This window comes from Onthophagus taurus, chromosome 2 (genome assembly GCF_036711975.1).
Source record: "Onthophagus taurus isolate NC chromosome 2, IU_Otau_3.0, whole genome shotgun sequence".
Classification (NCBI taxonomy): domain Eukaryota; kingdom Metazoa; phylum Arthropoda; class Insecta; order Coleoptera; family Scarabaeidae; genus Onthophagus; species Onthophagus taurus.
Window position 1 is genome coordinate 1,307,929 of NC_091967.1, and position 26,140 is coordinate 1,334,068.

The 26,140-nt window shown below is 31.9% G+C and overlaps 3 protein-coding genes and 1 long non-coding RNA gene across 5 annotated transcripts in view; 3 read left to right on the forward strand and 1 right to left on the reverse strand.

Moving 5' to 3' along the window:
• The first annotated feature begins 11 nt into the window (after positions 1-11).
• LOC111423501 (zinc finger protein 180-like) lies at positions 12-5,960 on the forward strand. 2 transcript variants are annotated; one of them, XM_023056746.2, is made up of 5 exons: positions 12-206; positions 256-726; positions 780-915; positions 5,232-5,404; positions 5,461-5,960. In XM_023056746.2, exons 1-5 carry the CDS (start codon positions 69-71, stop codon positions 5,857-5,859), a joined length of 1,317 nt encoding a protein of 438 aa, XP_022912514.1. In that variant the 5' UTR covers positions 12-68; the 3' UTR covers positions 5,860-5,960. The 2 variants fall into 2 exon arrangements, with proteins under 2 accessions (XP_022912514.1, XP_022912515.1); XM_023056747.2 differs by having other exon boundaries at positions 780-903.
• On the reverse strand, positions 5,949-15,695 carry LOC111423498 (hexosaminidase D-like). Its single transcript, XM_023056742.2, has 3 exons — positions 15,405-15,695; positions 14,647-15,339; positions 5,949-7,920 (listed from the first exon to the last, which is right to left on the reverse strand). The coding sequence occupies exons 2-3, from the start codon at positions 15,334-15,336 to the stop codon at positions 6,817-6,819; spliced, it is 1,794 nt and encodes a 597-aa protein (XP_022912510.2). The 5' UTR covers positions 15,337-15,339; positions 15,405-15,695; the 3' UTR covers positions 5,949-6,816.
• Positions 15,696-15,733: 38 nt separating this feature from the next.
• LOC139432792 (uncharacterized) lies at positions 15,734-17,534 on the forward strand. The gene is made up of 5 exons (XR_011642462.1): positions 15,734-16,102; positions 16,285-16,449; positions 16,632-16,796; positions 16,979-17,143; positions 17,326-17,534. It is a non-coding gene; the product is annotated as an uncharacterized lncRNA (long non-coding RNA).
• A 3,007-nt stretch (positions 17,535-20,541) lies between these two features.
• LOC111423500 (rho-related GTP-binding protein RhoU-like) overlaps positions 20,542-26,140 on the forward strand; it is a 35,487-nt gene continuing 29,888 nt past the window's right edge. Inside the window, exon 1 of the mRNA XM_023056745.2 lies at positions 20,542-20,867. Coding sequence (XP_022912513.1) covers positions 20,645-20,867 — 223 coding nt within the window. The 5' untranslated portion in view covers positions 20,542-20,644. The remainder of the gene's footprint in view (positions 20,868-26,140) is intronic.

Sequence of the window (26,140 nt, forward strand, 5' to 3'; positions counted from 1 at the left end):
AATTTTTGGCGTTTAATTTTTTTTAGGTTAGTTTTATTTTAATACGTTTCCGATAATTTTATCGTATAATGAACGAAAACAAATCAGTTATCATAAATATAAACCGTTTATGCAGAACTTGTCTCATAGAAAATAAAGATGAAGACCCACAAACTTTATTTGAACACTCTCTGGATGTTATGTTAAAAAACTTGACCGGAATTGAGGTTAGGAATTAAATTAACTCAATCTTAACTACATTTAAAATGATTTAAGGCTACGGAAAACGACGGACTTCCTACATATATTTGCAAACAATGTTTAGTCCAATTGAATTCAGCATATTCGTTTAAAATACAATGTGAAAAATCGGATTTAAATTTAAGAGAAATACAACGAAATGAATCTAAAAAGATTTTAATCATTAATTTAAATACTGAGGAAAATGTCGATAATCTGGAAGAAATTAATGAAGTTGAAAAAATACCAGAAGATGAAATTGATTTAAAATCAAACGAGCTTAAAAAGACAACCTGTCCAGTTTGTTCAAAAGATTTTTCTTTCGTAAAACAATTAAACAATCATTTAAAAAGTCACTCTGAATATAAACCTTATGTTTGTACAGTTTGTTCAAAATCTTTCAATGCAGCAGGAAGTCTTTCAAAACATATGAGAACTCATGGTGGTGAAAGAAAACATCTTTGTATGGAATGTGGGAAACGATTTTATGAACATGGACATTTAGCAGTATTATTTATTAAAACCATGTATTATTATACAAAACAATTTTCTATTTTTAGATTCATATGCGAACTCATTCCGGTGAAAAACCAATCATTTGTAATATTTGTGGAAAATCGTTTGCTGATCCCAGAGGATTAGTTGCTCACACTAAAACTCACACTGGTGAAAAAAATTACGAATGTAATAATTGTGGTAAAACAATTAAATTAATTTAACAATAGCTTTGTTTGTTGGGACTGCTCTACTTGCACTAAGCAGTTTAGTGCAGATTTTGTTGACATTTATCTCAAAAAACCATAAAGTTCGAACTTTCAAGTTTTAATTTTGACATATTTGTCAATTTCATAAAAAATCCTTTAAAATGAGTCCAAACTCGACATATTTAACTTTAATATTAATGCAAATACAATCACTTCCGGTTTGAAACGTCAACGTCAATTTTGACATATTTGTCATCTTCATTAAAAAAAACCTTTAAAATGAGTCCAAAGATGACGCAGTTATCTCAAAAAACAAAAAAGTTAGAATAAAAAACATTAAACCTTAAATTAGCAACAATGAAGATAGCAATTTAATTGTTAAATATTAATACTAACCTTAATTTTTATTTTTTTTTATTCTATTTCTGTTTTTGTGACAAATATTAAGACATTTTAAAAAAATTAAGAATATGTCAAAATGACATTGACATTTCAAACCGGAAGTTCTTATATCTCGCGTAATATTGGAATTAAACGTATCATGTTTGGACTCATTTTAAAGGATTTTTCACGACGATTACAAATATGTCAAAATTGACATCCTTAACCGGAAGTTGACCATAACTTCATTAATATTGAAGATAAATATGTCGTGTTTGTACTCATTTTAAAGGATTTTTAATGCAGATTACAAATATGTCAAAATTGAGGTTGGCATTTTAAACTTGAAGTTAGTTATCATATAATAGAAGTTTTATAACTGAAGTTAATCTAGTGTTAGTCACTTTTCCGCACTTTCTTTTTATTTTTAACGTGTTTTTTGGGTCATTTCACATTGATTACAAAAAATCGTCGATTTCAAGTGCTAGTTAAGCGCTAGTTAGCATAGCATATTACTATGTTGTATATTTTTATTGAACTAGAACCAGAACTAGAAACATTCACTTTAGTCGTACAAAAAACTTTCAGTTGTCAATGTCAACTTTAATTTTATTATTATATTCGTAATCTTCATGAAATAACCTTTAAAATGAGTCCAAACTTGACGCATTTATCTCAAAAAACCAAAAAGTTCGAACTTTCAACTTTTCATTTTGACATATTTGTCAATTTCATAAAAAATCCTTTAAAATGAGTCCAAACTCGACATGTTTAACTTTAATATTAACGGAAATAAATCACTTCCGGTTTGAACCGTCAACGTCAATTTTGATATATTTGTCATCTTCATTAAAAAAAACCTTTAAAATGAGTCCAAAGATGACGCAATTATCTTAAAAAACAAAAAAGTTAGAATAAAAAACATTAAACCTTAAGTTAGCAACAATGAAGATAGCAATTTAATTGTTAAATATTAATACCAACCTTAATTTTTATTTTTTTTTATTCTATTTCTGTTTTTGTGACAAATATTAAGACATTTTAAAAAAATTAAGAATATGTCAAAATGACATTGACATTTTAAACCGGAAGTTCTTATATCTCGCGTAATATTGGAATTAAACGTATCATGTTTGGACTCATTTTAAAGGATTTTTCACGACGATTACAAATATGTCAAAATTGACATCCTTAACCGGAAGTTGACCATAACTTCATTAATATTGAAGATAAATATGTCGTGTTTGTACTCATTTTAAAGGATTTTTAATGCGGATTACAAATACGTCAAAATTGAGGTTGGCATTTTAAACTTGAAGTTAGTTATCATATAATAGAAGTTTTATAACTGAAGTTAATCTAGTGTTAGTCACTTTTCCGCACTTTCTTTTTATTTTTAACGTGTTTTTTGGGTCATTTCACATTGATTAAAAAAAATCGTCGATTTCAAGTGCTAGTTAAGCGCTAGTTAGCATAGCATATTACTGTGTTGTATATTTTTATTGAACTAAAACTAGAACCAGAACTAGAAACATTCAGTTTAGTCGTGCAAAAAACTTTCAGTTGTTAATGTCAACTTTAATTTTATTATTATATTCGTAATCTTCATGAAATAACCTTTAAAATGAGTCCAAACTTGATGCATTTATCTCAAAAAACCAAAAAGTTCGAACTTTCAAGTTTTAATTTTGACATATTTGTCAATTTCATAAAAAATCCTTTAAAATAAGTCCAAACTCGACATGTTTAACTTTAATATTAACGGAAATAAATCACTTCCGGTTTGAAACGTCAACGTCAATTTTGATATATTTGTCATCTTCATTTAAAAACCTTTAAAATGAGTCCAAAGATGACGCGCTTATCACAAAAAACAAGTAAAGTTAGAATAAAAAACATTAATTGCTAACTTAGCAACAATGAAGATAGCAATTTAATTTTTAAATATTAATACCAACCTTAATTTTTTATTTTTTTTTATTATATTTTTGTTTTTGTGACAAATATTAAGACATTTTATGAAAATTAAGAATATGTTAAAATGACATTGACATTTCAAACCGGAAGTTGCTTATATCTCGAGTAATATTGGAATTAAACGTATTATGTTTGGACTCATTTTAAAGGATTTTTCACGACGATTACAAATATGTCAAAATTGACATCCTTAACCGGAAGTTGACCATAACTTCATTAATATTGAAGATAAATATGTCGTGTTTGTACTCATTTTAAAGGATTTTTAATGCAGATTACAAATATGTCAAAATTGAGGTTGGCATTTTAAACTTGAAGTTAGTTATCATATAATAGAAGTTTTATAACTGAAGTTAATCTAGTGTTAGTCACTTTTCCGCACTTTCTTTTTATTTTTAACGTGTTTTTTGGGTCATTTCACATTGATTAAGAAAAATTGTCGATTTCAAGTGCTAGTTAAGCGCTAGTTAGCATAGCATATTACTATGTTGTATATTTTTATTGAACTAGAACCAGAACTAGAAACATTCAGTTTAGTCGTGCAAAAAACTTTCAGTTGTTAATGTCAACTTTAATTTTATTATTATATTCGTAATCTCCATAAAATAACCTTTAAAATGAGTCCAAACTTGATGCATTTATCTCAAAAAACCAAAAAGTTCGAACTTTCAAGTTTTAATTTTGACATATTTGTCAATTTCATAAAAAATCCTTTAAAATGAGTCCAAACTCGACATATTTAACTTTAATATTAATGGAAATACAATCACTTCCGGTTTGAAACGTCAACGTCAATTTTGACATATTTGTCATCTTCATTAAAAAACCTTTAAAATGAGTCCAAAGATGACGCACTTATCACAAAAAATAAAAAAGTTAGAATAAAAAACATTAAATCCTAACTTAGCAGCAATGAAGATAGCAATTTAATTTTTAAATATTAATACCAACCTTAATTTTTTATTATTATATTTTTGTTTTTGTGACAAATATTAATACATTTCATAAAAATTAAGAATATGTCAAAATGACATTGACATTTCAAACCGGAAGTTCTTATATCTCGAGTAATATTGGAATTAAACGTATCTTGTTTAGACTCATTTTAAAGGATTTTTCACGGCGATTACAAATATGTCAAAATTGACATCCTTAACCGGAAGTTGACCATAACTTCATTAATATTGAAGATAAATATGTCGTGTTTGTACTCATTTTAAAGGATTTTTAATGCAGATTACAAATATGTCAAAATTGAGGTTGGCATTTTAAACTTGAAGTTAGTTATCATATGATAGAAGTTTTATAACTAAAGTTAATCTACTTTTCCGCATATTCTTTTTATTTTTAACATGTTTTTGGGTCATTTCACATTGATCGTCGATTTTCTTGAATTTTTCCAAAGTTTCTTAATATTTCTTTTGAAAAAAAGAACGTTTTATACTTTAACCTGTAAACTTGTAACACTCTGTAACACTCATTCTGTAAATTAGTAACTAATAATCTGATTTCGACTTTGATACGTGATCTTTTTTAACAAAACAAAAAGAAATATTAAGAAACTTGTTTATAAAATGGATAAGATGAGAGATGTTAATCTATTTGTAGAGTCTCTGAAGATAGCCAACAGCCGAAACTGGTTAGACTTAAATTCTATATAAAATAAAACCACTTTAAAAGTACAAAATCAAACTCTAGATTATTTTGGACAGGCACCAAACAATTTTCAATAGTTTGAGCCTATCTATTTTGAGAAGTCTTATATTTTTAGAGAGTTGTAAACGAAAATCCCCTTTTTTCAATATTATTCATTTGTCGCTTAATCAACTGATGTATAACGCGGTCCACTTAATTGCACTATGACGTCATAATAGTGCCAAGTCGTGCAAAGTAAAGAAGACCCAAAGAACAAAGCTAACGATTTAAATGATTTTAAAAACCACATTTTAGGTAAACGTTTTGCCCATTCCTTTGCATTAACAGCTCATAAACGAACTCATACAGGTGAACGTCCATATATTTGCTCAATTTGCGGCGCGGGATTCGCTACATCATCTTATTTAAAAATTCACATCAGAACTCACACTCAAGAACGGCCGTACGTTTGTGAATCATGTCCCAAAGTACCAAGTTTTCTTAATTTAATCAATTTATATCCTCATTATTTGTTGTGTTTTAGGCTTTTGTAAGCAAATGCGCGTTGGTTGCGCATAACCTTACTCACACCGGCGAAAAGAAATATAAATGTTACATTTGTGGTAAACGAACTGGAAGAGCTGCTGATTTAACTATTCATATGCGATCTCACACCGGCGAGAAACCATACGTTTGTGATAAATGTCCAAAATCGTATCACACCTCCAGCAATTTAGCGGCGCATAAAAAAACACATCTAGGAATAAAAGATCATATTTGTTCAATATGTCAAAAAGCTTTCGGTGATTCTAGAACTTTAAAATGCCACATGCGAACTCATACGGGTGAAAAACCGTATGTTTGCCAAATTTGTGGGAGTCGATACACGCAATCTGGACAATTAGCAGTTCATAGGAAAACTCATCAACCGAAATCAAATTAAAATGTTTTTCAGTATTTCATCCAGTGATTTTTTTTGTGATATAATAAACTAAATATAAAAAATGTAACGTAAAAATAAATAATTTTAAGTTTAGATTTTAATTAATTTATTATTTTTTATATATAAAAAAATCGTTACAACACACGATTATTTAAAACTTTGACGACATAAAGATTTTGGTAACTAATGATTAAGTTTTATTCCGTATCCTTTTTAAATACATCACTGACACGTACACAGGACATCAAAAACTATTTAAGTTAACTATGTAAGATGTGTAAAAATTAGGATGAGCTATTAAGAAAGAACTAAAAATCGCTTATCGGGCAGTGGAGATTTTAAAATTAGTAATTTGAGCTCAATAAATTAATATAGATATTTCAAAAAGATGTTAAAATAATAATTTTGAAAATTTCTTTGTAATAAATAATCTATTCTTCGATTAAAATGTCAATTGAGAGGATGATTTAACTGCAAAAGTACGAAAAAAGACAAGGAAGTTGTAAATTAAATAAAAAGACAACAATAAACAGTTTTAATTAAATGTTGTTTTAACATCTTTTTGAACACCTCATACGTCTAATACAAGACATATTTAGTAATGATTGCGTGAAATATCGAGCTATCAATTTACTAAGTTAATAAGAATGAATATTTTAAAAGAAAAACGTCATTAAGATCTACACTTACTTTATCTAAATAAAGTGATTGATTTTCGACTAATCACAGGACGTTATCAAACCAATACTTGATTGAGCAGTAATAACACTTTTTTTTCTTTCAAAAATAAGAAAGTAATAAAAGTAAATGCGTTAAATTCACCAAGAATTTATAAAAATAAATGATTTATAAATAAAATGAAATTAAAATGAGTATTTGTACAGCAGCCAATCACAGAAAAGTTTCTTTTGATATAAAAATTACTCACAAAAAAAGTCTTTGGCAAAAAAATAATAATTATAAAACAATTCCAAACCGTTTCAAATCTTTCATAATTGACAAAGGTCTTGACGGCCAATTTTGTATGCTTTTAAGCGTAACGGAATCGTTTTGAATTTTCTCCAATTCAATTATATACGGATATAATCTTTGTTCAATCCATTCGGCTATAGTGTAATTATCAAAAATTCCTAACATACTATCTACGGCGGATTTAGCTACGGAAATCATAGAGTGATAAACTCTAGGTAATCCCCCCGTTAATTCATCCACCCGTAAAGGTAAACTGTAATTTCTACGAACGTTATAAGCGGTTAACCAACCTTTTTGCCGCGTTGTAATTTGGACGTATTCAATCACTTCAGTTTCGATCATATGAACGCGATACATTAATCGAAAAACTGGACTTCCTGGAAACATACATCGACCAAGTTTTTCCCACAAATGTGGATCCGAATCTAAATTAATAAATTGTATATTTCTAGAATTACCTTGCGGGCAACTCAACGAAGATAACAACTTCGTTTTAAGCGATAAGTTAAAAAATCCGTTTGTAACCGTGACCAAATTTAAAGCTAACGATGGAATAGAAGCGGGTAAAATTTCACATAAAACGGCGAAATGATCGTACCTTTGCCACCCGGTTAAAACGATTCCGTTAAATCCCAACTTAAATAATTTACCTTGTTGCGCCATCACCTCCATCCATCGTAAATTGTTTTCGAGATGTCTTCGCGCTTCCGGAACGTATAAAGTTTCACCGAAAGCACCTTTAAAAGCTGAGGCGGTCCAAGCCGTTTTAAAAACGATCGCGTATTTCTCCCAAATTTGCGGCGCTACAAAGTGGTAAATATCTTCCGCGTAAACCCAAACCATCGGTTCTATTAAATCGCCTAGTTTCATTTCAATCATTGCCTGTTGACTTAAATGTCGTAACATATCATCCCAAATTATTAATTGTAAGTTGGGGTATTTTTGGTGAATAGAGGTCGATATTTTTTTTATGTGATTTAAAAAGAGATTTTCGTGGAGTTGTGATCTACAAATTTCACATTCACCCATTTGAAATACTTCGTCACAACCGATGTGTAAATAATCAGAATTTGGATGTAGTTCCATAACCTATATTTGAAATAATAAAGAAATCACTCAAGTAAGCCGTTACAAATAAAAAGAACGGCAGAAAAGTGTAAAACTTACCGAAAAATTACTTTAAAGATTCGACGTGACGTCACTTTTTGTGGTTGAGTTAAACCCGATACTTTTTAGGTCTAGTGTTAGTTCTAGTTTTACACTATCACTAGAACTAACACAAGACCCAGAACTAGAATCATTTGGGTTTAGCTGTTTTGAAAAACCTGTGTTAGTTCTAGTGACAGTGGTAAGTAGCGCTAGTTAGCATAAGATATTACTATGTTGCATTTTTTTATTGCACTAAAACTAGAACTAACACTAGACCTAGAACTAGAAACATTCTGGTTTAGCCGTCTTGAGAGACGTGGGGCTAAACCCGAATGTTTCTAGTTTTCGGTCTAGTGTTAGTTCTAGTTTTACACTATTCTATTCCATTTTGTTCTAGGTCTTGTGTTAGTTCTAGTGATAGTGTAAAACTAGAACTAACACTAGACCGAGAACTAGAAACATTCGGGTTTAGCCCCACGTCTCTCAAGACGGCTAAACCCGAATGATTCTAGTTCTAGGTCTTGTGTTAGTTCTAGTGATAGTGTTAGTGTAAAACTAGAACTAACACTAGACCTAGATCTAGAAAGTATCAGGTTTAGCCGTGCGTCCTCAGGTCTAGTGTTAGTTCTAGTTTTACACTATCACTAGAACTAACACAAGACCTAGAACTAGAAACATTCGGATTGAGCTGCACATATCTCAAGACGGCTAAACCCGAATGATTCTATTTAGATGTTGTGTATTTTTATTGAACTAAAACTAGAACTAACACTAGACCTCTAGTTTCTAGTGTCAGTTTTAGACTAGCACTAATACTAGAACTAACCCAAGACCTAGAATTGGAATTATTCGGCTTTAGCCGTCTTGAGAGATGTGGGGCTACATCCGAATGTTTCTAGTTTGCGGTTTAGTATTAGTTTTGTATTAGAACTAACACAAGACCTAGAACTAGAATCATTTGGGTTTAGCCGTCTTGGGAGACGTGCAGCTAAACCCGAATGTTTCTAGTTCCAGGTGTAGTGTTAGTTCTAGTTTTAAATGTTGTTTAGCGTTAGATTGTGGTGAATTTATATTGAAAGAAAAGTAAAACTAACACTAGACCTAGAACCAGAAACATTCCGGTTTAGCAGTGCGTCTCTTAAGACGGCTAAGCTTGCTTGTTTCTAGTTCTAGGTCTCATGTTAGTTCTAGTGACAGTGGTAGGTAGCGCTAGTTAGCATAAGATATCAAGGTTTATATATTAAAGGTTGTCTAAGTTCCTATGCTGCAATACTTTGATTTTAGTTTGTGGGCGAGGGGCAATAGCAGGAGTGTTTCGTGACGTAAGCGATCACGGATTGCGCACGCAACCTCATGGCCATGTGGTACTCCATGCATTTGTTTAATTTGAATTGCTTGGCGGTATTATTTTCCACATGTGACGTAATGCGCAGTATGATTGCGTACGAACCTAGACAACCTTTTATATATAAACCTTGATAAGATATCACTAGGGCACGGAACTTTTGTAACAAAACGATACGATTTCCCCCCTCCACTTGCTCTCAGTGGCTAGTTTTCTGAGCTTGTTTTCTAAAGACGCCACTTAGTGGCCACAACAAGTTAAGGGGAGGAAATCGAATCGTTTTGTTACAAACGTTTCGTGCCCTAGATATCACTATGTTGCTTATTTTTATTGTATTAAAACTAGAACTAACACCAGACTTACAACTATACTTTGTTTTTAAACCAGGAGGAGTATTTTAAATTTGCCACCAGATTGACCTTGCACGTGATTGGTTGAATCACACAGGCAATTTTGAATTTGAAGGTTAGGTAATTGATAATTCGACAGTTTCGTGTCATTATTGTATATTTTGTGTTCTTAAACCCTTTTTTATTATATTTTGAAATAAATACACTCATAACTTCAATGTTAATTTGTATGTATAGTAAATAAATAAGTAATAATTATTAATTTAAATTTACCGCCAAAATATCTAGTGATATTTTCTGGTGATTTTTCCCAGTGTAAATCTGACTTTCGCGTTTACTCCTCCTGGTTTAAAAACAGAGTATAGTTCTAGTGCAAGTGTTAGTTCTAGTTTTAATTGTTATTCAGCGCTAAGTTGTATATTTTTAAGTTTCGGGTTTAGCCCTGTGTCTTCAGACGCTGAATGTTAGGTAAGGTTAGTTTTGTTTACAAACATTAATTATACCATGAAGTATTCTTTGGCAATTAGTAATGTCAATTATAGCGTGAAGGAATGTTCGGTAAGGTTAGTTTTGTTTACAAACATTAATTATACCATGAAGTATTCTTTGGCAATTAGTAATGGCAATTATAGCGTGAAGTTTTCTTTTGTAATGTCAATTATAGCGTGAAGGAATGTTCGGTAAGGTTAGTTTTGTTTACAAACATTAATTATACCATGAAGTTTTCTTTGGCAATTAGTAATGGCAATTATAGCGTGAAGTTTTCTTTTGTAATGTCAATTATAGTGTGAAGGAATGTTAGGTAAGGTTAGTTTTGTTTACAAACATTAATTATACCATGAAGTTTTCTTTGGCAATTAGTAATGCCAATTATAGCGTGAAGTTTTCTTTTGTAATGTCAATTATAGCGTGAAGGAATGTTAGGTAAGGTTAGTTTTGTTTACAAACATTAATTATACCATGAAGTTTTCTTTGGCAATTTGTAATGGCAATTATAGCGTGAAGTTTTCTTTTGTAATGTCAATTATAGCGTGAAGGAATGTTAGGTAAGGTTAGTTTTGTTTACAAACATAAATTATACCATGAAGTTTTCTTTGGCAATTAGTAATGGCAATTATAGCGTGAAGTTTTCTTTTGTAATGTCAATTATAGCGTGAAGGAATGTTAGGTAAGGTTAGTTTTGTTTACAAACATTAATTATACCTTGAAGTTTTCTTTGGCAATTATACTCTGTTTTTAAACCAGGAGGAGTATTTTAAATTTGTCACCAGATTGACCTTGCACGTGATTGGTTGAATGCGAGGAAGTTCACACTAGTGATGGGCACTATTGAATAAAAACTATCGAATAATTCGATAGTTGTTACCAACTATTCGTATATTCGATTAGTTATGAACACTATAGAATAATTCGATTGTTGTCAAGTATTCGAATACATCGATGTTATAGAATTTATTCGAATGTTTGAATAACTATCTAATATTCGTTGATTTCTGAAACAGATTATCAAGCAAACGAATAAATAAAATGAAAATATAATTATTTTCATTTTAGTCGAATGCAAGTTATTCATTCAGCTGTTCTAGAAAAATCGTTGATCATACAATGAACAGTCGTCTGATAGTTGACTGAGACTCAAAGTAATGAGTGGAATCAAGTGAAGGAAACTATGGACAGTATGGACATAATAAGGATTTTGGCGTGCATTATAATTCAGTAATAATTAATTTTATAAATAGTACACGTTAAATAATTTATTTATAAAACAAATACACTATTCTAGTAAAAATGTATGACAAATATATTAATTAAACAAATTTATATTACTATTTAAAAAAATAATCATGTCGAGGTTTTTCCCAGAGAGTCTGTTTCGGCGTTCATTTATAATTTGTCCAGCTTTGGAAAATACTCGTTCTGAAGGAACTGAGGTAGCTGGAATGCATGAATATCTTTTATGCAGTTGATATATTTCAGGAAGTACACTTTTGTAGCGCTTCCAAAATTCAACGGATTTTGAGTTCGTGCTACAAGCGAGATCTCTAAATATTGTGTAACCATCAATGCTGCAGTCGTGCATGGTGTTGAAATACTTTTTAAAGTGACAATTTCTTGATCAAAGTGTGACCAAATGTTTTCTTTATCATCAGTATTGTCAGTTGTAGTTTCTATGGTCTGTTTTTCAATCGTCTCACCTTTATTTTGTAAAATAGAGGATATTTTTTCAATAATTAATTTTTGAACTGTCACCATTTTCTGCAACACTAAAAGCTGCTTTTTTAAATCTAGGATCTAAAAACGTTGCTTTTGAGCAAAGTAAATTTGTTTCTAAGATCTCAAGTCGTGTTCTAACATTATCTTGTAAAACAAGTTTTAAAGATTCTGCACTGGTCGTTTTAGGAATGCGGTTTTTTAGCGAATGCTGTAGACATCTTATAAGAGGAATAATTAAAGACATTGTTATATATTTTTCGCCTGATAATTCAATAGTTATTTTTTCAAATGGCTTCAAAATGGATACCACATCTATCAGCAGATCCCATTCTGTTGCTGTAATAAATTCTGGAGCTCTTGGTAGTGATGTAATGACGGCTGATAATGGGTCTTTAATCGCTAATAGTCTTTCTGCCATAATTAAAGTAGAGTTCCATCTAGTAGATACATCTTGTTTTACTTTTAATTCAGGGTATAGCATTTGTTTTTGCATGCTTTTTAATTTTTCATGCTTAAAATGAGCTACCAATGCTCTACATTTTTTTATTAATCGCATTACTGGTTCGGTTGACTTTAGAGCATCTGTAACACATAAATTTAAAGTATGCGCAATACATGGATGGTGTTCTTTTTGAAACTGCCCAATTATGGCATTTTTTATATTAGCACCGTTGTCACTAACAATGCTAATTATTTTATAGTCAATTTCCCAAACATGAAAAATTTCTGATAAAGCAGACGCAATGTTTACACCAGTATGGGCTTCCGGTATTTCTTTAGTTGCCAAAACAGCATTATGTATAAAGTCGTCGTAAAAAAGTGACTAGTTACTGTCAAATACGCTTTATTGCTGTCCGAAGTCCATATATCAGTAGTTATTATTATTATTATTATTGCTGCCGGGCTGAGGAGGGCGGCCCCTCTCGTTACCGCGACCTATAAGATCTATTGTAACTTTAGCCCTCCAAAGGTTTAGGGCAAATGTAGGTCCTTAATGAACCTTAGTATTGTCCTGAGGTCTTGAACCTTTATGTCGGTAGGTAACAGGGGAGTTTTACCGAAGACGTTGTGCCTTAGACGTCCTCTGGCGACGCAATTGCACGGTATATGTTCAGCAGTTTCTGACTCGTCGTTGCATAGTCGACAAGTTTGATCCTCAGCTTGTCCAATGTGGAAGAGGTGGTATTTTAGGGGCACATGGCCGGTTAGGTAGCCTGAGAGCGTTCTTAGATCCCCTTTGCTGAGGCATAAAACCTCTTTGGTTTTGTTTTGCGACGGAGTTATCATACTCTTCGCTTGTCTGTGACCTGGAAGTTCTTTCCAGCGTAAGGCTATCTTTGAAGCCTCCCAGTTGTTGATTATTTGTTTTAGGTGGCTTTTTTGTAGTCCACATCCAGGTTGGGGTCCAATGAAGGGCGTGTTTGCTGCCTCTTTGGCCAGCTTGTCGGCCTTCTCATTGCCCTCAATGTTGCTGTGACCTGGAACCCACCATAGGGTAACATCATTGCCCCTAGCGAGTTCTCTCAGGTTGTTGGTGCACTCTCTGATCAGTGCGGAGCCACACGTGTAGGCCTGAATTGCCTTTAAGGCGGCCCGACTGTCTGTGAAAATGTTTATGGATGCACCTTTTTGTCCCTTCTGTAGGTTCAAAGCGGTGCAGAAGTTTATAGCAAGAACTTCTGCTTGGAAAATTGTTAAGTCCGAGCTGAGGGGCAATTTGATGTGGCTATTTGGTCCACTGATGCCCGTGCCTACTCCAGATCTTACTGTCTTTGAAGCATCGGTGTACCAGGCTAGGGCTCCTCTTTTTATATCAGTAGTTACAGCGACATGATCAACTTTTGCTAACAATTTTTATAAAACAAATAGTACAACTTCACTACAATAACAAACAACGAGTCCATACACGATATTCACACGCGAGAATTACAATCCAAGGTTTCGGTAATTCCCCGATTTTTGTCTATTAAAAGTTAAGCAGTGGGGAGAGCACTTGTTATGCCGGGTTTCTAGTTTCTACAGAGGAATAACTTAATTAAATTTAAGAATTTAACTTTAAAAGTTAAGCATATTGAAACTTCATATATTGTGTATGCAAAGCTGTGTGTGAACTTCACACACAGGCAATTTTGAATTAGAACAATTCGACAGTTTCGTGTCATTATTGTAAATTTTTGTGATTTTTCCTCGTGTAAATCTGACTTTCGCGTTTACTCCTCCTGATTTAAAAACAGAGTATAGAAACATTCGGGTTTAGCCTTGCGTCACAAAATGTGACGTCACATCGAATCTTTAATGTAATTTTTGGGTATATTCTACACTTTTCCGCGCTTTTTTTTATTTGTAACGTGTCTTTTGGGTCATATCACATTGATTAAAAAAAAATGGTCTTTTTGAACTTTTTTTTGAAATTTTGAAGTAGGTAAATAGTTTAAAGTTTGAATCTTTACTTTTTTGAACTGGTTTTTATTTAATATAAGTCTAACTAGTTTCGGCCCTTGGCCATCTTCAAAGACTATTTCTTATTCTTATTAAAGAAATCACAAATCGAAATTGAAGGTCATATTATTAATTACTAAATTTACAAATAAATAAATTTAAGGACGAATTGTTTATCATTAACAAATAAAAATTTAAGAATGTTATAAAAGTATAGATTCAAACCTTAAATTATTTACCTACTTCAAAATTAACAACTGGTAGAATGGATTTCAATTATAATTAATAATATGTAATCTATTTTTATATTAAATGTACCTGTTTTACAATTTCCATAACAAACTCTAAAGTACCATTTCTATTAGGACATAAAGCTTGTGGACTTGCAGGAACTTCCCTTAATTTTTCAAATTCCTTATGTTTTAAAGCAAATTCAACATGTCCAAAAGTTTGAATTAAAGGAATTACCATTAAATTAGATTCTTCAGCATAATTTAAAATACTCCCAATGTCCTTGGAAGTATAAGCATTTCTAGCTCTAATCGGTTTTAAAACACCATAATAGGGAAACATATCCTCATATTCCAATAAAATCCCAGTTGCGCCCATGTTCCTAATCATTAAAAAAAATTTCTTTAAAAACCCAAGCGTTGGCGGTGCCCCTTTTAAATCTAAATGTACTATTCGTTGCTTGGGTATATATGGGTTTGAAGTGTCTATGTTTACGAAAGGAATTCCTAAAAGACGTTCAGCTGATTGTGCCATGGCGTATTTATTGTCTTCGAAATTGTTAAAAGTTTTTTTATCTGCTTGGATTTGACGTGGCGATCGGAAATGTGAAATTTTTTCATTCCATTCTTTGATATAACCGGTAAAATCTATGGTGTAGGTTGTAAATCCTAAACAACCAAATATTAATAAGGTGCAAAATTTACGTTTATAAGAAAGAACGCCTAATTTATACATCATATTATCTCTATTTAAAACCAATTTAGTTTTCCACTTCATTATCTGAAAACAAAAGTGAGGTTAGATTTTTTTCGAACGTTTTTTTTAAAGAAAAATCGTCCACTCACGGTTATATTAGATGCCTCTTGTGATATAAAACGAAATATAATTCATTGTGAGCGTTATTTTTTTATGATATTCACTGCAAAATTTAATTCTCTTTGTTTTCGTTTTGAAGGTTATGAATAGGATTTTAACTGATTGCTTTTAAAAATTAATTCTTTCAGTTAAAATAACACTTCATTTTATGTTTGTTAATTAAAATAAGTAGATATATTTTTAACTATTTATAGTTTCCTGGTAACATGTATGAAAAAATATCTAGGGACTAAAACTTGACTTAAAAGAGCATGCGTGAAATTAGTTATGAGATGAGTTGATATGAATACATATGAAGTTGGTTATTATTGATTTATTCAAAATTTTATAAAATTAATTTCAATTTAACGTAAAGACTTATTACATTTCAACGCTTGTACTTTATCAACGTACACATAGCTCAGGAATGAACCCAATTTCAAACTCAACCAAATTAAACTAACACTACACCTTATGACTAGACCCGCGCAAAGGCCTTGCTGTGAAATTTTGTTATTTTTAGGTTATCCAACTTGACTCAGTTACCATGGTGATTAAGATCCAAATATTGCAGTTGCTTGTCAAAATTGAAATTGAATTTAAGTTCTTTTAAGGAAAACGTTTTATTTAATTGGTTTAAAAGGCTGTATTTAACTCAAAATTGGTTTATTAGGGTATTATAAACAAGGTAAGTGGATTAAATCAAAAAAAAATATTTTTAATTTATTTCTCTTAATTAGAATCGATTTAAATTAACTGCAATTAACGAATTTGTTATGAATGCGAATAATCGTAACGAATTGTGTTAAAATTATTAAAAATTAGGTTAGAATTGATTAAAAAATCGGAATAAAATTTTATTATTTTAAGGTTATCCAACTTGACTCGGTTACCATGGTGATTAAGATCCAAATATTGCAGGTGCTTGTCAAAATTGAAATTGAATTTAAGTTCTTTTAAGGAAAACGTTTTATTTAATTGGTTTAAAAGGCTGTATTTAACTCAAAATTGGTTTATTAGGGTATCATAAACAAGGTAAGTGGATTAAATCAAAAAAAGATATTTTTAATTTATTTCTCTTAATTAGAATCGATTTAAATTAACTACAATTAACGAATTTGTTATGAATGCGAATAATCGTAACGAATTGTTTTAAAATTATTAAAAATTAGGTTAGAATTGATAAAAAAGTCGGAATAAAATTTTATTATTTTTAGGTTATCCAACTTGACTCGGTTACCATGGTGATTAAGATCCAAATATTGCAGGTGCTTGTCAAAATTGAAATTGAATTTAAGTTCTTTTAAGGAAAACGTTTTATTTAATTGGTTTAAAAGGCTGTATTTAACTCAAAATTGGTTTATTAGGGTATTATAAACAAGGTAAGTGGATTAAATCAAAAAAAGATATTTTTAATTTATTTCTCTTAATTAGAATCGTTTTAAATTAACTACAATTAACGAATTTGTTATGAATGCGAATAATCGTAACGAATTGTTTTAAAATTATTAAAAATTATGTTAGAATTTATAAAAAAGTCGGAATAAAATTTTATTATTTTAAGGTTATCCAACTTGACTCGGTTACCATGGTGATTAAGATCCAAATATTACAGGTGCTTGTCAAAATTGAAATTGAATTTAAGTTCTTTTAAGGAAAACGTTTTATTTAATTGGTTTAAAAGGCTGTATTTAACTCAAAATTGGTTTATTAGGGTATTATAAACAAGGTAAGTGGATTAAATCAAAAAAAGATATTTTTAATTTATTTCTCTTAATTAGAATCGATTTAAATTAACTGCAATTAACGAATTTGTTATGAATGCGAATAATCGTAACGAATTGTTTTAAAATTATTAAAAATTAGGTTAGAATTGATTAAAAACTCGGAATAAAATTTTATTATTTTTAGGTTATCCAACTTGACTCGGTTACCATGGTGATTAAGATCCAAATATTGCAGTTGCTTGTTAAAATTGACGTTGAATTTAAGTTTTTTTAAAGAAAAACACATAATTAATTGGATTTAAAGATTGTATTTAATTCAAAATGGGTAAATGGATGAAATTATAAGCAAGGTAAGTGGATTAAATCAAAAAAAATATTTGTATGTCAAAATTGACGTTGACATTTGTAACCGAAAGTTGATCATAACTTCATTAATATTGAAGATAAATAATAATAAATTGTACTCATTTTAAAAGATTTTTTAATGAAGATTACAAATATGTCAAAATTGAGGTTGATATTTTAAATCTGAAGTTAGTTATCATATCATAGACAAATAGACAACTTCATGGTGTTTTCTTATGATGTATTCTTTATTAAAAAAAACATTAAAATGAGTTCAAACATGATGTTGCTCGATATCACTATGTTGTATATTTTATTGCACTAAAACTATTCTAGTTTAGCCGCACGTCTCTCAAGACGGCTAAACCCGAATGATTCTAGTTCTAGGTCTTGTGTTAGTTCTAGTGCAAAACTAGAACTAACACTAGACCAAAAACTAGAAACATTCGGATTTAGCTCATTTAGCCCCATGTCGCTCAAGACGGCTATACCCAAATGATACTAGTTCTAGGTGTTGTGTTAGTATCACTAGTGCTAGTGCAATATTACAACTAACATTAAGCCGTGTGTCCACTAGCAAGTCACTTGCGGAAGAACTTCTGCAAGTATTTGCTCAAACCGAAACTTGCGGAAGTCTGCTTCCAGAAGTAGTTTGTAGAAGTTATCACGACGAACTTGCTGCAAGAAATTGCAGACGTGTTTCCACACAATGTGAGTACAGCTTGCAGTAGTTTGCTTTTTTTACGAATGACAGTATAAAAATGTCTTGTGGCAAAATAAGATTGGCAGCTGCCATCGCAGCATATTTAATTAAAAAGAAACAAATTAAAAAAAAACAAAAAGAAGTGTTTGGGTGAGAAATACATTACTTGAAGAATTGCTGACCGAAGACTCCATGCAGCTGAAAGATTTCCTGAGAATGTCTTAATGATGATTTTGAATACATTTTATCTTTAATTCAAACAAGTATTCAAAAGCAGGATACTAAAATGAGATTGGCTATACCTCCCAAAGACCGGCTTTTAGTTACTCTTCGATTTTTGGCAACAGGTAAGAAAAAAAAACAAGAAAAATTGTTGAGGCCTTTTGCGCTCTGCATAACTGTCTGTTAAGTCGCAATTCTCAATATGCGTCGTCTATGACATTTAATTCTCCTGTATCCGATAATCAAGGAGAGCGCCGTACAGAAGGGATACCAGAAAGAAACATGTTACCACTTGAACCACATAATTCACGCAGTCAAGCACAAGAACCGAAAAATGTTCGTAACGAATTTGCTGAATACTTTATTTCACCAAAAGGAGAAGTGGAGTGGCAATATAGGCATATATAATAAGTATGTACAAGTGAATATGTAATATAATGGAATATATAATGAAATAAAAATTGAAACGGTTATATATGTGTATTTTCTTATTCTTACCAAATTATCCTGTTTCTTTGGGTACATGAGATGACGTCATGTATTTCATGTCATTATAAAACTCTCACTTGCTGGGCGAGTGCTGGGCAAAAAATGGCCAAAGTGCTGATGATGTATATGTTACATCATCAGCACTTTGGCCATTTTTTTTTCTTTACTTTGTTTACTTCTTGACTAAACTGCGTTCGGAGGTTGTGCAATTTCCTTTTAACCTCTTCTTCGGGTGCGTTTTATATCATTGGCTATTGCCTTTAAAGCATTTTGTTTTTTAATTTTATTCTTATAGTCTTTTGAAAACGTGTCCCATAATTCAGGATAACTTTCTTGTTTTTCAATTACCAAATGTGTTTTTTCACTACTCCAAACGAATTTATTTTTGTCCATTTTTATAAATTTTGAAAAGAACTCAAAAAAAAAACACAAAACAAAACTGAAAACAGAAGAGAATACCACAAACCGTTTACTCACGTATACCCGACTTCTTCTGCAAGTCTTCAAAACACTTGTAGTTCACAACAAGTCGTTCAAGTTACTTCCAGCAAGCAACAAACACGTGTTTCCACATAATTCCTGCAAGTAACTTCTGCAAGTCGTGACTTCTGGAAGTCGACTTCTAATACGTGTTTACACGACAAAAACTTCTGGAAGCAACTTCCGCAAGAAAACTTGGTAGTGGACACACGGCTTTAGACCGCGAACTAAAAACATTCGGATTTAGCCGCACGTCTCTCAAGGCAGCAAGTTATTTTCACTAAACTAGGTGAGATTACAACCTATATTTTCGACTGACTACCTGTCGTTAGATAGACTGTGTGTCAATAGACTTTGTGTTAATAGATTGTGTGTTAATTGATACAAAAAGAATCAATAACTGAAATGTCTTTATTTGCCATCTACCTACTCGCGTAGATCTGAATGTTAACGTAACAATTAGGGAAATTCGAACGAGTTTTAATGTTAATTAACCTAACTCAAGGTCGAATTTCTACATAAAATTCTAAAATGGAGTAGATTAGGTGGATCCGAATATAACGTTTAAAGAGATTTTAAAGCCTTTTTAATTCTTGAATTATACAAATACTTTTGTTAGCCACTGTATACGATGTATACTCAAGATTTCCGGGCCAAGATAGATTTGTCAAGCTGTAGATGTCACAATATTTACCATTTTATTTTTAAAAATAAATAAATAGAAATTTACTGAAAATTTAGAAATCATTTAATGTTCATTAGTAAATGGGTTAACCCAGTTTATTATTTTGGTACGATTAAGATTAATCATTAACTTATCATTTTATAATTATTATTTACAAAGAGAAAATAGAATTCTGTTATTAATTTCATAATTACAACCATAGATGGCGCATCAACAATTAACTAAATTTAAATTCTTTTATCAAACTATATAATGTTATTAATTTTAACTACTTCTAATATAAAAGGATTTGTTAAATAATGATTAGTTTAATAAAGAAAGTATCAAATTTGCCCAAAAAAAGTAAACAGAAATCTATAATTAAGCTTACAATGACGTTAATAGATGTCACTTTTATAGATAAACTTAAATAGCCCCCACTACTAATAATTTTAAACGCGTGTTGCACTCCAAGTTCAAGTACTTTCAACAACCAGTTGTTCTCGGTATTCGCTGTCGGTTGGTACGCTCGATATACATTTAAAATTGCGCGGTGAAAGAAAAAAGAAAATAATCAGTGTTTTAGTTGTCTTCGTGAAAATGACCCCGCAAGCGGAAATAAACACTCACTACACAAAACCCCTTTTAAAACAGGCGAATCAAATACACGTGCGAAAAGCGAAACCACCTAAAGAAAAAAATGAAAGGGTTAAATGCGTTATTCTTGGTGATACGGCCGTAGGAAAGACTTCTCTCGTAGTTTCATACAGTAACGATACGTTTCCAACGAAATATGTTCCAACGGCTTATGATAATTACAAAGGTAAGTGATGAATTCATTTTTATTTAAAAAGTTTTTGTGTTGGAAGGTTAAGAAACCTGTTGCCGTTGCTGTACAATAACCTAAGAATGTAACAGTGGCGATGCAACTGAGGCATTCACCGTTCTAGCTGAAGATTTTTAAGGTCATGCCTGAGGTTGGCCGGCAACCTTCTGTTAAAAAAATGATGATGTTCAGGGCCGCGAGCCTCTTTTCTTCTTTCTAAAACGAGAGCCACCAGAATAAATTGTAAGAAGCTGTAATAACACCGCGTAATTTCAAGGAACACCATTACTACAATAGTCGATTTTTATTAAAATAATAATATCGACAATATTTGGTTCGATTTCATTATTTAATTTTTTTAGACGAACGTATTTTTTATCTAATCAATGAGCTTTCTTTTTAATTTTTTTTTAAGTAAACCTTTTATCTGTTAATGAGTGTTTTCCTTGATTCATCACGATATTTAATTTGATTTATGTTTAATACCGTTCAAATGAAAATAATGATTAAGAAATCTTTGAAATTGAAATTTATAAAGTTTTTCAATGAAATTGTTTGAATTATTCAATAACGATGAATCTAAATCAAAAATATAGTTATTCGGATTCCATTCTTTGAATGCTATTCATTTCTATTGGATACGATTAATAAATGTTGCCCTGAAAAGAGAAGTAAAGTAAAAGTATCATTAAAACATGTATTAAATGTCAGTGATAGAATAAAAAGCTTACAAAATGTCGTGGTAATATTAAGCATTATGGCAGGAACTCTTAAAGAATCATATATATAAAAAAATATAAAACAGAATTAAAAACACAATTCGTAAAGAGAAACAAATATATAATGCATCTATGATTCAAATTGCAGAAGACAATAAGTAAGAGGCAACATGGGAAATAACAAATTCAGAAACAAAGTACACTAAAAAACAAGAATTAAAAGTAACGCCAGATCAGTTTGCTTCCTTTTTGGCTTCCGTAGAATATAATCAAGGAAACATGTCGAAAGAAATGTTTTGTATAGCAAACACTGATAAAAACGAGATTTCAACGATTTTTGCTTTTTTGACATTACTTTTATATCAATGGCGAACAACTTGGATGATCTGCGAAATAAAACCCATCAAACATTAGTAGCTGCAAAAGAATGGTTTGGGACAAATGGCCTAAAACTAAACAAAGAAAAGACTCAATACATGCATTTTCAAAACAATGTTGGGACATATGCCAATCTAAAATTTTTAGGAATACATTTAGACAACAGACTGAACTGGCAAGCACATGTAGAGAACATCTTCAAAAAGTTTGACGCAGCAATTTATACTGTGAGGAGAGTACGAAATATAAGCACTACGTTTGTAGCGCGACTTATCTATTATACCAACTTTCATAGCATTGCTACTTTCGAAATACTATTCTGGGCAGCACTATCAGCAGCAGAAAGAGTTTTCCTTCTTCAAAGAAAGGCACTTTATTATGGGGTTTGAGGACTTTCATTGACACAAGGAACTTATATGTCTTATTGGTATCATTTATTGAACAAGATGAAACGTGTTGAGTTTATTGGGTTGACTCATAGATGAAAACATTGGAAGTATACTAAAATATTATAACTTCTCTTACTTCATCTTTGGTTGCTACACAATTTCTTCAACCAACCTTTAGGCATGTAATTTTCTCATTCTTCTTCTCCACCCAACCACCCCTAAGGCCACCCACCGCCATCGCTTACCAACAACTAGCACTACCGTCATGACCAAATACAACTTCTGCCGCCAATCAATTCCAATCATCCATATCGCTTTCGTCCATAATTTCTTTCTCTCTTCCTTCTGATCTCCTTATCTCCTCTCCACTCTCCTCCCATTCGGACAGTCCTGCAACAAATGCTGCAGTGTGTATATGCTCTGTAGAATTCTGTAGGCTTCTATAAGGTAATATGCTCCAAGTTTTTATTGATGAGGGTCTTTTCCTCCATGTCTCTTGAGTCCATTATGCTCTTTGTGAGCTCTTTGAGAATATGCAATAAAATACGTATACCATAGTTTTTTGAAACAATTTTTTTGTTATTATTAAATTGTTAAACCAACATTCCCAATAGAAAGTCATTCTGTTACAATTAAAAAGCAACATCTCCCTAATATTCCGAGAATAAGATTTCTAAAACTTTCATGTTCATCTAATCCAGTTTATGGGTCAATTCTATTGTAAATTCTATAGACTCAATTACTATTTTTTTTTATACCAGAATCAAATTCCCTTTATTAGTGTTAAATTTATTCTTCAATAATCATTTAATGATAAATCCAAATAAGTAATTAATTAATTAGAAAGTTTAGGTGATTCATCATTCTCCTCCAAATTTTTTCCTTTTTTATTTTCTCTAGTAAAAAAATGTTTACGGTCGTTGCATTTTTAAAATCCTACATGCGGAAATAACGCGTACAAAATGGACTTTGGAAAATAAACGGGTCCGTAATTAACGACAACCGAAGCGGTATTTTTTCCATTCTACTTTTTTGTGTACCTCAAAAACCGTGACGTAAACGTGTACTCCCGATACGTGGACGCCGCAATTATGACCGTTAATGACTATTTTAGATCATTGATAGTGGTTTTTTGTGTTTCGGTTCGAACGAAACTGCACGAGAACTAATTTGTGTGTGCTTCTAAACACGTAACGCTGAAATTACAAAAAAACAAGAGTAACAAAATCACGTGTAAGTGATTTTCCTAATCGCTTATTTCTATATTATTGTTCCTTGCATATGCCGGGAATTTCATATATTGCACTGTCCCATATAAAATGCAACATAGCTTAATAGTACAGTCATTGGGTAAATTTGCAAAGGAAAAGTTTTGCTTGAAAAAGGATAACGTCCTTATGATAACTCTGAGTCTTCGGTCGTCTTAAGAAACGTACGGCTAAACCCGAATGTTTCTGGTTTTAGGTTTAGTGTTAGTTTTACTTTTCGTTGAATAAAAATATATCACAATCTAACGCTAAATAACAATTAAAACTAGAACTAACGCTACCACTGTCATTAGAACTAACACTAGACCAAGAAGTAGAAACATTCGGATTTAGCCACACGTCTCTCAAGACAGCTAAACCCGAATGATTCTAGTTCTAGGTCTAGTGTTAGTTCTATTGATAATACGGAGCCAAATACTGGGATCATCAACCGTGGGGTGAATAAAAACCTCCTTTTCTTTCGAAAATTTTATTTTTAATTCTTCATCAGAGAAACGCTATTTTATTTGAAATCAAAAGAAACAAATCAAACAAATTATACAATAAAATAACTTAACCTAACTTACAGATAGAGGTTGCAAGTCGCAAAAATATAAAAACCCATAAGTCAAACAGGGGGCCAGACAGTAAACGGCCCAAAAAACCGCCGCAAAACCAAAAATCCAGCACGATGGCACAGGAACAAACAATTCGAGAATAAAACCACAAACAACAAGAATAACAGGTGACATTCATGACAATTAAAACCGAGAGCCATACCAACCCAACAAAAACAGCAAAAAGACAAATTCCCCAAACACAAGGCGGGAAATTTGAAAATCAAACAAATTCAAAACCAAACCTCACCGAAGGACGAATCGTCGAGAGGCGGGGGACGAGCAACATGTAACTTGACCAGATTGCAATAAATGTCGCTAACATTTTGCACATCAGTGCGAAAATTCACAGAATTAGGCCCATTTAGGATGTGGAACATCTCAAGAAAACGACGTTTATAGTATGAGGGTTCACAACATACTATGGAGGAGTTGTCGAAATGAAAGGTATGTCCCGTGGTAAGATGATGTACCAAAAGGGCCTCCAAGGGTGTTCCACAAGTGGCATTCGACTTTTTTAGTCTGCAGTCTCTACGGTGTTGGTCGAGTCTCCTTTTAAGATATTGACTGGTCATACCCACGTAGGAGCCGGAACAACCTTGACAGTTAATCTTATAGATCAAGTTAGATTTCAGACCATCGGGGGGTCGATCTTTCAAATTGGTAAAAATGCCGCTTAGAGGTTTGGTCATTGAAAACCTTCACTACATTATCGGTCAAACCAGGAATAAACGGTAGCTTAACGAAACGTCTGACAAGTGGTTCATCCACTTCAGGCGGGTGAGTCAGAGAGACATCAGAGGACGGGAGATCACAGACAGGAGCCACCCGAGGGGAGATCTGAGGTGTGTCACAGGAAAAAAGGATCTTCTTTACTAGCGGAGCAGGATAACCATTGTTGTTAAAGATGTCAGCCAATAACTTTAGGTTTTTCAACCTCACTGCCTCATCACAAATGCGGACGACTCGGTTCTTCATACCCCTCAAAGTGTTGATTTTCATATTTAGGGGATGGTAGGAGAAGAAATTAATGAATCTCCCCGAATAAGTCGGTTTGCGATACCAGTCCAGTGTAATAGATTGATCAGTATTACGTTCGACCAAGGAATCCAGGATCCTATTCCTTTCATTTTCCAGGATAAACTGTATATGGGTGTTATGTCCGTTGAAAGTAGTCAAAGTGGCATGCTGGCAGTCCGATGGCAAAGCACAGATGATGTCATCGACATATTTAAAGAGGAAGGGCAACTCAAATGGGAGAGCTGGTATGCAGATATCCAGGACATAATCCATCACGATGGTTGCCAAGATAGGGCTAAGTGGGCTACCCATAGGTGTACCAAACTTCTGTTTATATACAGGGTGTCTCACGTAACTGGTTCGTTAGAACTTTTTAAGGTTCCACTATTCATAGTGGTTTGAAATTTTGGTAGCATGGGTTGTTCATTCTAATCTTTCGATCTAAAATATTTTCAAGATGGCCACCCCTTCCGGTCTACCGGAAGTAGACCACAACTTCGTTATTTTAAATACAATGCTATAGTTATTATTACACCTTTCAATTATACGTAAAAAAATATGTTGACTTTGATAAAAGTTGTTGGTACCTAGCGGTTTTTGTTTTCGAGTTATTTTGATTTTAAGTGTTTTTTGACAAATTTCACCATGGTCTTTAAAAGCCCATATCTCAGCTAACGATCATTCAAAAAAGCTCTGCATTGGCACGACTACTCTACAGATGCTGCCAAATAGATTGTCATTTGTTGTATCAGAGAATCTTATACAGGCTGGTCAAAAATTGAATTATCGTTTCTCAATATTCAATTGCGAGAAAGTCGAAAATTTTAAATGGAACACCCCATATTTCTTTACCCTATCAGAAAGGGAATTTAATTCTCTACAAATTATCTATAAACATTC